This window comes from Bombina bombina, chromosome 3 (assembly GCF_027579735.1).
Source record: "Bombina bombina isolate aBomBom1 chromosome 3, aBomBom1.pri, whole genome shotgun sequence".
Taxonomy (NCBI): domain Eukaryota; kingdom Metazoa; phylum Chordata; class Amphibia; order Anura; family Bombinatoridae; genus Bombina; species Bombina bombina.
In genome coordinates, this window is record NC_069501.1 from 1139835089 (window position 1) to 1139847254 (window position 12166).

At 44.0% G+C, this 12166-nt stretch overlaps 1 protein-coding gene across 1 annotated transcript in view; it reads right to left on the minus strand.

Moving 5' to 3' along the window:
• IFT88 (intraflagellar transport 88) overlaps positions 1–12166 on the minus strand; it is a 192339-nt gene that overhangs the window by 9651 nt on the left and 170522 nt on the right. Inside the window, exon 23 of the mRNA XM_053708525.1 lies at positions 5032–5092. Coding sequence (XP_053564500.1) covers positions 5032–5092 — 61 coding nt within the window. The remainder of the gene's footprint in view (positions 1–5031; positions 5093–12166) is intronic.

Consider the following 12166-nt stretch of genomic DNA (forward strand, 5'->3'; position numbering starts at 1 on the left):
GCTTGAACATCTGGTACCTCTGCCAGACGCTTGTGTAAAAGGATAGACAGAGCATATATCTGTCCCTTTAAGGAACTAGCTGACAAGCCTTTTTCCAATCATTATTGGAGAAAAGACAATATCCTTGGAATCCTAATCTTACTCCACGAGTAACCCTTGGATTCACACCAACAAAGATATTTCCGCCATATCTTATGGTAAATTTTCCTGGTGACAGGCTTTCTAGCCTGGATCAGAGTATCTATAACTGATTCAGAGAAACCACGCTTAGATAGAATTAAGCGTTCAATCTCCAAGCAGTCAGCTGCAGAGAAACTAGATTTGGATGCTTGAATGGACCCTGTATTAGAAGATCCTGCCTCGTTGGCAGTGTCCAAGGTGGGACAGATGACATGTCCACTAGGTCTGCATACCAAGTCCTGCGTGGCCACGCAGGCGCTATCAGAATTTCCGAAGCCTTCTTCTGTTTGATTCTGGCTACCAGACGAGGGAGAAGGGGAAACGGTGGAAAGACATAAGCCAGATTGAAGGACCAAGGCGCTACTAGAGCATCTATCAATGCCGCCTTGGGGTCCCTGGACCTGGATCCATAGAGAGGAAGTTTGGAGTTCTGACGGGACGCCATCAGATCCAATTCTGGAATGCCCCATAGCTGGGTCAGCTGAGCAAAAACCTCCGGGTGGAGTTCCCACTCCCCCGGGTGAAAAGTCTGACGACTTAGAAAATCCGCCTCCCAGTTGTCTACACCTGGGATGTGAATTGCAGATAGATGGCAGGAGTGATCCTCCGCCCACCTGATTATTTTGGTTACTTCCGTAATCGCTAGGGAACTCTTTGTTCCCCCCTGATGATTGATATACGCTACAGTCGTGATGTTGTCCGACTGAAATCGGATGACTTTGGCCGCCGCTAGTTGAGGCCATGCCTGAAGCGTGTTGAATATCGCTCTCAGTTCCTAAATGTTTATCGGGAGAAGAGACTCTTCCCGAGACCATAGGCCCTGAGCTTTCAGGGAGTCCCAGACCGCGCCCCAGGATAACAGACTGGCGTCGGTCATTACAATTATCCACTCCGGTCTGCGGAAGCACATTCCCTAAGACAGGTGATCCTGAGACAACCACCAGAGAAGAGAATCTCTGGTTTTCTGGTCCAGTTGTATCTGAGGAGACAAATCTGCATAATCTCCATTCCACTGTTTGAGCATGCACAGTTGCAGTGGTCTGAGATGTATTCGAGCAAAAGGGACTACGTCCATTGCCGCTACCATTAATCCGATTACCTCCATGCACTGAGCTACAGATGGCCGAGGAATGGAATGAAGAACTCGGCAAGTAGTTAAAAGCTTTAACTTTCTGACCTCCTTCAGAAATATTTTCATTTCTACCGAGTCTATTAATGTTCCCAGGAAGGGAACCCTTGTGAGCGGGGACAGAGAACTTTTTTCGATGTTCACCTTCCACCCGTGAGACCTTAGAAAGGCCAGAACAATCTCCGTATGAGCCTTGGCTCTGGGAAAAGACGACGCCTGTATTAAGATGTCGTCCAAATAAGGTGCTACTGCAATGCCCCGCGGTCTTAATACCGCCAGAAGGGACCCTAGCACTTTTGTGAAAATTCTGGGAGCGGTGGCCAACCCGAAGGGAAGGGCCACGAACTGGTAATGCTTGTCCAGAAAGGCGAACCTTAGGAACTGATGATGATCTTTGTGGATAGAAATATGTAGGTACGCATCCTTTAGATCCACGGTAGACATATATTGACCTTCCTGGATCATAGGTAAGATTGTCCGGATGGTCTCCATCTTGAATGATGGAACTCTGAGGAATTTGTTTAGAATTTTTAGATCCAGGATTGGCCTGAAAGTTCCTTCCTTTTTGGGAACCACAAACAGGTTTGAGTAAAAACCCAGTCCTTGTTCTGTAATTGGAACTGGATATATCACTCCCATCTTGATTAGATCTTCTACACAGCGTAAGAACACCTCTTTCTTTGTCTGGTCTGTAGACAGACGAGAAATGTGGAACCTTCCCCTTGGAGGGGAGTCCTTGAATTCTAGAAGATATCCCTGAGTAACGATCTCTAATGCCCAGGGATCGGGAACATCTCTTGCCCAAGCCTGAGCGAAGAGAGAGAGTCTGCCCCCTACCAGATCCGGTCCCGGATCGGGGGCTACCCCTTCATGCTGTCTTAGTAGCAGCTGCAGGCTTCTTGGCCTGTTTACCATTGTTCCAGCCCTGCAAAGGCTTCCAGGTTGCCTTGGGCTGTGAAGCGTTACCCTCTTGCTTTGCGGTTGCAGAGGTTGAAGCAGGACCGCTCCTGAAGTTGCGAAAGGAACGAAAATTAGCCTTGTTTTTAGCCTTAAAAGGCCTATCTTGCGGGAGAGCATGGCCCTTTCCCCCGGTGATATCCGAAATAATCTCTTTCAACTCGGGCCCGAAAAGGGTCTTTCCTTTGAAAGGGATATTCAGTAATTTTGTTTTGGACGACACGTCAGCCAACCATGACTTTAGCCAAAGCGCTCTGCGCGCCATAATGGCGAAACCAGAATTCTTCGCCGCTAATTTAGCTAATTGCAAAGCGGCATCTGTGATAAAAGAATTAGCCAGCTTTAGAGCATTCATTCTATCCATGACTTCGTTATATGAAGTCTCCCTCTTGAGCGACTCCTCCAGTGCCTCAAACCAAAAAGCCGCTGCAGTAGTTACAGGAATAATGCAGGCAATAGGTTGGAGAAGGAAACCTTGTTGAACAAATATTTTCTTTAGTAAACCTTCTAACTTTTTATCCATAGGATCTTTAAAAGCACAAGTGTCTTCAATTGGGATGGTTGTGCACTTGGCTAGTGTCGAAACTGCCCCCTCTACCTTAGGGACCGTCTGCCACGCGTCCCGCCTGGGATCAGTTATGAGGAACATTTTCTTAAAGATAGGGGGGGGGGGAACAAAAGGTACACCTGGTCTCTCCCACTCCCTAGCAACAATATCCGCCACCCTCTTAGGGATCGGAAACGCATCAGTGTATACAGGGACTTCTCGATATTTGGGGTCACAATCATCCAGAGTTGATAAAACCTCCCTAAGCAATACGCGGAGGTGTTCCAATTAAAATTTAAACGCTAGTGAATCTGATTCTGCCCGCTGAGAAACCTTTCCTGAGTCAGAAATTTCTCCCTCAGACATCACATCCCTCGCCCCTACTTCAGAGTGTTGTGAGGGTACATCAGATAAACCTCTCAAAGCTTCCGACTGCTCCTCATCTGTTCTTAAAACAGAGCTATCGCGCTTTTTAGGGAAAACTGGCAGTTTGGATAGAAAGGCCGCAAGGGAATTATCCATGACTGTCGCTAGTTGTTGCAATGTAATAGGTGCCAATGCACTAGAGGTACTAGGTATCTCTTGAGCGGGCGTAACTGGTGATGACACATGGGGAGAGGAAGGCGGACTATTCTCATTACCTTCAGTCAAAGAATCATCTAGGGCTATATTTTTAAGTGACACAATATGATCCTTGAAGTGTATAGACACATTAGTGCACTTGGGACACATTTTGAGTGGGGGTTCCACCATGGCTTCTGAACACATAGAGCAAGGCTTTTCCTTCCCGTAGAGAGGCCCTGCTGCCAGAGCCGGCAAAGAGAATGACTGGGGGGTGGAGCTAGGGGGGGAGCTATATGGACAGCTCTGCTGTGTGCTCTCTTTGCCACTTCCTGTAGGGAATGAGAATATCCCACAAGTAAGGATGAATCCGTGCACTGGATACACCTTGCAAGAGAAATACTGCTGCTTTTCTTTTTACTGCTAGGTTAGTGCAGAATCTCAGTGGCAGTTAGAGGGGTTGTAAATCAGTACCTTTTTCACATGTCCAGTGCTCTATGCTGGGCAAGAGGGGGAGGTAAAGGAGGGAGACTATGGAAACACAGAAATGGGCAGTAAGTGAAAGATATGTGCATTTGTGCACTTCGGGAGCTAACTAATGCAGAAGAAGGTGGTGGCCACAAGCTGCATTCGGCTCTTTTTAAAGCCGGATTTATTCTTGCGAAAGTGCTTTGCACTGAGATCTGTGCAAATCTCCTATCAGAACCCCTGCATCCTTCATGTTTAGCTTGTGGTTAACCTATTTCTTAGTTTCATCAACACATTTCTGGGGGACAGCTTAGACAGTTTATAATTTACATACCAGGAACAAACAACAGCTCAGTGGCTTGTGCTATGGCCCAATTGTACTTTTCACAAAGGAAAGCTTTCCTGAAGTATATCAGTCTGATCCCGCCCAACAAGGTCAGTCCAGCCCCCAAAATATCTGGCAATTCTCCTCCGACTGAGGAAAATGACAACCCCAGATAATTTTTTCGGCTTCCTTTGGGCCTCGTCAGTGAGGGATATGTATTTGTAATATGACCATAGGGAAGTCACCCTAAGGCTGATGGGGAAACCAGACGTGGACTCCTTGCCCAATGTGCTCAGAGGAATATGGCTGCACCTTACTGATGAGGCCTAAACAAGGCTGAAGCAATTGTCTTGGGTTGCCATGTTCCTTGTTTAGAGAAGGATTGCCTGGTATTTCGGGTCTGGAGTGACTTTGTTCGGAAAAGTTTGTCTGTGTCAACAACACAATTAGGCTAAAATAGGCTGCTCCCAGGTGATAAATCGCCATAGAACAAGCTATTGAGCTGTTGTTCGTTCCTGAGAGAGTGCTTCTCTTTCTGTAGGTACAGTTTATAACATGACTGAATACATTTTGAAATAAAAACATTTTTTATTTTTTTACTTCCCTTATACAGATATATAAAACGAACCCTAATTACCCATCTATACCTAAATGCTGAAGCCAGTATGTATTTATTTGGTGCAGGATAAAAAACAAAACAAAAACTTTTTTTACACGCTTCCCATGCTACAGAGCACACATTCATCTGGGTACATTTGTTATGTGCTAGATTTATTCTTTCTAGTTACACTTTTTGTAACCTGGAAACAATTAGACTATGACTAAAACATGCAGAAAAAAACCCAACATAATAAAGATGCTTACCACTGCTTGCACTCCCCTCTCTTCGACTGCGGCCACTGCCATCTCTGCCGGACCTTACACGCTGAAAAATACATTATTGTTTTAACTTATTAAGCCTAAATACAAAATCGTATCAATAGTTCAAATCACGCTTTACTAAAATATAACAATTAAGTTGTTATAATAAACATACTGTACAAATTGCATTTATTGTACATTATCTGTATTATTTGAAAAGGTCCCCGTAAGGTATGAAAATACCTTCTCCTAACCAGTTTTGGGACATAAAAACTACTATGTCATTACAATGTATATTCCTCTTCCGTCAGATATGTCATGTCAAAAACAGTAACACAACACAAACGGACACCGTACTTCCTGACTTTTGCCATAGTATCCAAGACTTTTTCGAAAAGTCTAAAAAAAAAAAAAAGAGCCTAAAAGGGACAATTTTTCTTTCATGATTCAAATAGAGCATGTGATTATGAACAACTTGACAATTTAGATTTATTATCTGTTTTGTTCTCTTGGTATCCTTTGTTGAAAAGCATAGCTAGGTAGGCTCAGGAGCTTCTGATTGGTGGCTGCACATATATGCCTCATGTCATTGGCTCCCAGTAGTGCGGTGCTGCTGCTACTGCAACAAATGATACCAAGATAATGAAGCAGGGATATTTGTGTAAAAATGAGCATTGCCACCATTCTACTTATGGTGTTTGCGGTTATGTTATAATTTATAGTTTTTTCTTCCTAATTTGTGCTCTGACTTGTATATAAGCTGCCTCTATTGTGAGAACTTATGGGTCTGCTTAATTAAATCATTTTATTTATTGATATCTATACTTTATTTATGTTCTCAACCCTCTGTGAAAGATATGGACAGGGAGGTGTAAAAACAATAAAAAAAAGTATGGATACTTCAATTTAACACAATCCTGAACCTATAAAAAGGATTTCAGAGAAAAGATAATTCACAATAAAGTAAGATAGATACAAAATAACAGTAAAAAATATTGGGCTCAGTAGAAGACTCCCATCTAAATAGCTGTATTGTTCAATCCTACAAATTTATGAAGAATTTATTTTTGGAAAGGTATTCTTAGGATCAAAAATCATTTCCCTCAAACAGTAGACGCCTATTCACCAGAGTGGAGCTGATAGGCAGGAAGTGTGTAACACCCACGAGAGAAGCTTTAAAAGGGACAAGTCAATAGTATGCGTTTTTTATACAGCCAAAGCATACTATACCAAGGTACTCTGCAATGCAAAGTAAAGCTTCTCTAGTATTTTGTTTAGGGACAGTCTAGTCAAAATTAAACTTTCATGACTCAGATAGAGCATGCAATTTAAAACAACTTTCCAATTAACTTTTATCATCAAATTTGCTTTGTTAATTTGGTATTCTTTGTTGAAAGCTAAACCTAGGTAAGCCGTTGAAGGTCACCTCTAATTTTATTGCATTTTGACAGCTGTTCACAGTTAGACAGCGCTAGTTCATGTGTGTCATATAGATAACATTGTGGTCACTCCTATGGAGTCAGTACTGATTGGCTTAAATGCAAGTCTGGAAAAAGAACCGAGATAAGGGGGCAGTCTTCAGAGGCTTAGATACAAGGTAATCACAGATGTAAAAAACATAAATTATGCTTACCTGATAATTTTCTTTTCTTCTGACGGGAAGAGTCCACAGCTGCATTTATTACTTTTGGGAATTCAAAACCTGGCCACCAGGAGGAGGCAAAGACACCTCAGCCAAAGGCTTCAAATACCTCCCCCACTTCCCTCATACCCCAGTCATTCTGCCAAGGGAACAAGGAACAGTAGGAGAAATATCAGGGTGAAAAAAGGTGCCTGAAGAACAAAAATGTACTGCCGCCTCATAAATAAAACGCGGGCGGGAGCTGTGGACTCTTCCTGTCAGAAAAAAAGAAAATGATCAGGTAAGCATAATTTATGCTTTTCTTCTTAAATCGGAAGAGTCCACAGCTGCATTTAATACTTTTGGGAAAACAATACCCAAGCTAGAGGACACTGAATGCAAACATTGGGTGGGTAGAAAAAAATGCGGCTCCTTCGAAAGGCACCACAGCCTGAAATTACTCGACACCCCACAAAAACTATAACCTTTTTGCAACCTGCAAAAGCCGTGCTAGAGACCACTCAGACCCAGAGTCTGTCGAGCACAAAGGCTTCCGAGGAGTCATGCCAGCGGCACTCAACTCCCACAAAAAAAACACTATCAACCCCCGAGAGGGAGAGTAGAAGAACCCAAAAGAGATCCGAAGGACCATCCAACACGGGTTCAAATCAAACTGGTCCAAAATCCCTATCTACCCCGAGAGGGAGAATAGAGGACCCCATGAGATACCCAAAGGACCAATCAAACTCAGAGCAACCCGAAGTTGCCACAGGACCACTGTCCAGGGAAACAAAACTCCCTTAGAGGACAAGGACCAGAAGATAAGTCAGGAGAAAATGTCACCAGGATGACCGCCACCCTCATATCCCTGACACAGCACCATACCAACTATGGTGTTCCAGAAAACCGTGAGTACCCCCCTTGCTACCTAGACGAGTCAAAACCCATCAGGCTAGACAAGCATAGACAAGCAGAGACAGAAAAACCGTCCTAGCAGCTTAAAAAGAGCTCTCCAAGAGGGCACAGAGCCACCTGTGATGATCAATCGCCAGACAGCAAAGCTGTCCTAAGCCATCGTGGGACTCATCCCACCGAGAAGTGCTGAAAAATCTCGACAACATCTCCCGACCAGAAAATTCCAGATCAAAGGAGCGAACCATACCAGCAGCAGCTGCCGCCAGAAGAGAGATCTGCACTAAAAATCCCCCTATCAAAGGGGAGGACAGTTCCAATAAAGGTACACGGTCCATACTGCTAAAAGCAGACTGATCCCTGGCCTTCCTTCCAGGATAACGGTCCCAGCCCAAAAGCTAGCGAAAGACCGAAAACAAGAGTCTCAGACCCTCGGAAGAAAAAGGATGGATCTACGAGGAAACTAAACCCCAGAGTAGAACTCTGACCACTACTAAAAACTGACATGCTACCCTGTACCATGACAGGAAACTCATACTCGGGACCAAGGACCCCCACACTGCAGCCTTCCATAAAGAAGGAACACTCCTCAAGGGAAGAAAACACTCTGACCCACAGCATTCCAATACCAGAATTAAATTCCGTGATTCTGAGAACGCAAAAGAGGGAAACAATCCTACGAGGCGAGAAAACAAGGACCTACGGACCCTTCACAGATATTGAGGTACTTCCAATCAAGGAGAACACGTAAGAACCCCTTCCCCACCCTAGGTGAGAAAACGAGGATTAGTCAACGGTAACCACCCTACAAATAGAGATTTTTAGTTGAAATGGTTTTTATTAAGTGCAAAAATATCATAACAGAATGAGCATACATAGAATAATTCTGGGCCACCAAGGATCCAACCCACACTGGGCTTAACAATATGAAATGACATATAAAGGTTTGTGAGGAAAAAAGGATTAAGGGACCCAGTCCGGAGCCAGGCCCCCAGCACCCCAGTTGCACTTTTTCTTTTTTGATAAGAACAATACAAAAGTAATAAAAGGTATACATAAAGAAAAAAAAAGGAAAACATATATAAATTGAACAGTAATAACAATAATAAACCTGTCAGAATGCTGAATGCTCTGCTTTCGGCCTCTTATCTCTGGATGTCACAGCCATATCTCTGTCTGTGCTATGGTTTGTATCTACAACTACCTCTCAGTCTCTCTCTATTATGTGATTTAACAGGGGTTGGTATTGGCTCCCCCCATTATCCAGTAGAACCAGATTTTCCCAAATGAGTCCATCTTATTTTGTAGGTGGGCAGCTGTCTCATGCATAGCATACATTCCGGCAAGTTTGTTGGTAATCTCCGGCCAAGTTGGTACTCCCGTCTTCCAATGTTTGGCTATTAAGGTTCTAACTGTGGTGAACATTATTCTAAGAAAGGTGTTTATGTGAGAGTTGTAACCCTGGGTTCTAGCATTTAATAAGGCCTGTTGGGCACTAATGTTTATACGGTCTCCAATCAAGTTGGACAAGAGGTCTGAGGTCTGATCCCATATATTCTTAACCTTGGGGCACTCCCACCACATATGTATGTATGTACCCTTGGTCCCGCATCCTCTATAGCAGAAACCGGAGCCCCCCTTGACAGAGTGCGCCAGTCTCTCGGGTGTTAAGTACCAACGAAACACAGACTTCAGGCTATTTTCTCTTAGATCTGCACTCAATAAACCCCTACTTGCCTCGAATGTTATAGTGTGCCATTCCTCTGTTGTTAAATCAATATTCAAGTCTCTCTCCCACCTACTAACAATGGGTGGCTTATTCTTTATGTTGGCTGATTGTATCGCGTGGTACATATGTGAGATAGCTTGTTTGGGTCTGTGATGTGCGCTACACTGTTTCCCAAGTGTAGTGGATTGAATTCCTCTCCCCCCAAGAGTGTAAGAATGGACAGCCGAGGATACCTGCAAATACACAAACCACTGCAGGGGTAATGGTTCTAATTTTCTTTGTAATTGTGTAAATGTGATCATAGAGCCTTGTTGCATAAAATCTGCCACCCTGTACAGGCCTTTGTTCTCCCATTTGTCTATGTGTATATGACAGTCTCCCGGGAGTATGTATTTTAATGGCCTCTCGAGAGTATTCTGTGATACTAACTTGTGAAAATTTATTGACTTATGCCATTGTCTGCAAGAGGTCAGTAATGCTTGTGGCGTAAAACCCCCTATGGTCTTCAGCGTCCCCTTCCTCCATAGTACATCGTCTGGTGAGCTAAGTCCCCCCATGGCAGCTTCTAAAGCAGGCCATACAATATCGCAGTTTCGTCTCCCCAATATTGCAGTCTGAGTGAGTCTGGCAGCCTGGTAGTAGTCCCTTAAGTTGGGGAGCCCCACCCCCCCTAATTGTCTATGTCTCGTGAGTATTATTCCGGGAATTCTGGCATGTTTACCTCCCCTCAGATAAGAAATTAGTTTGGATTGGATAGTATCTAAATCTTTGTTGGGGACCTCGATTGGTAGTGTCCTAAAGAGGTAAAGGAGTCTAGGCAAAATGTTCATTTTGATCGACGATAGTCGCCCATACCACGAAAGCCACACTGTTGCCACTTCGTGATGTCCTGTTTTATAGATTTGTATAAAGGGGGATAGTTGGCTTGGTAGAGTCTATCGAAATTAGGTGTCAGCTTGACCCCCAAATATTTCACATGGTCATATACCCAGGAAAAATCGAAATTAATCTCTAGTAGTTTGATAGTGGGCCTTGGGATAGCGATGGGGAGGGCTTCGCATTTATCCACATTAATCTTATATCCTGAGATTGTGGAGAATCTATCCAGGATGTCATAGACAATGGGCAGGGAGCTAGTCGGCTTAGTCAGGGTCAAGAGGACATCATCTGCAAATAGTGTTAATTTATGGGACTTTCCCCCTATTTTGAGGCCCCAGACCCCAGCCTCCCCCCGGATGTACTCTGCTAGTGGCTCTATGCAAATGGCGAAAAGCAGAGGCGACAGTGGGCACCCCTGTCGCGTGCCGTTTAGAATATTGAAAGTGCAAGATTGGTGACCAATCGCTCTCACATATGCTGTAGGGTTGGAGTATAATGTATTTATTGCTGAGATGAAGGATCCCCTGAACCCCATTTCTTTTAGTACCGCCATCATATATCCCCAATCCACCCTGTCGAATGCCTTCTCCGCGTCCAGAGAGAGGAGCAGAGAAGGCACTCCATGACTCCCGAGATAGTCTATCACCGACACCATCCTTCTTATGTTGTCTGGGGCTTCCCTATCCTTAATGAAACCAACTTGGTCTGGGTGTATTATAGTGGGAAGAATGTGTTTAAGTCTGTTAGCTAGGATTTTTGTGATAATTTTGACATCCTGATTGATGAGGGATATTGGCCTATAGCTAGCGCAGTATTTTGGGTCTTTCCCTGGCTTGGGGATAACTACTATTTTAGCCTGAAGTAGGTCCTTAGGTAGCTCCCTGCCCTCCAGCATGTGGTTTGCTAATTGTGTGAGGTGTGGGATTAATAGGCCTGCAAACATCTTATAGTATTCACTCGGTAAGCCGTCAGGCCCAGGAGCCTTGCCTGGCTTAAGTTCTTTAATGACTTGTGCCACTTCCATCGCCGTGATTTTGGCATTCAAGGAGTCCCTATCTGTCTCTGTGATTTTCCTCAAATTTGCTTTGGTAAGGAAATCATTAAGTGAGGTTTTGGTGGATGTGCTCTGGGAAACTTTTTTACCATCGTACAGCACTCGATAGAATGAGGCAAAGGTATCCACAATCTCCTGTGGCTGTCTAGTCTCACCACCATCGTCCCGACATATAAGGGGTATAGACACCGCCGCATAATTATCCCTAATCTTTTTGGCTAAGTACTTATCGGGTTTGTTGGCGTAGAGGAAGTACTGCGTCTTCAGTCTATGGGCATATTTTATCGATTGATTATTAAGGATCTCGTTGAGCTGACTACGATTTTGATTTAGTTGTTTTAGGGTGGACCTGGCTAGGGTTAGTTTATGTTCCCTCTCCAGACTCTCAATGTCCTTAGTTAATCTCTCTAAAGTCAAGTTTACTGTCTTTTTAAGCTGTGCTTTTTCTTTAATTAACAGGCCTCAAATTACAGTTTTATGGGCAGCCCAGACTGAGATTGGATTGCTGGTGGAGTCCCGATTCAAAGCCCAATATTCTTCCATTGCCTGTGTCAATTTGTCTTTTGTCAGTGGGTTTTGGAGGCAGGATGGGTCAAATGTCCAAGTCTGTGTTCTATTGGGGTTTTTTATACCTTGGAGTGATATCTGTGTAATGGAGTGGTCTGACCAAGTGCATGGGTGGATTTTAGCTGACAACAGCATTGGACATAAAATCTGGCTGATCATTATGTAGTCGAGTTTGGAATAGCTATTGTGCGCTGTCGAATAAAATGTTGTGTCTGTTGTGACCCCATATAAAGAGTTCCAGGTATCCACCAGAGTATGTGGAGCTAGTGAATTTAAAACTGCGCCCGCTACGTTCTTTAAGTGGTTTAGTTTTTTAGAGGGGTGTAGGGGCTTGGCATATTTGAGTGCTTGGAGGTCAATATTGAAATCCCCCGCT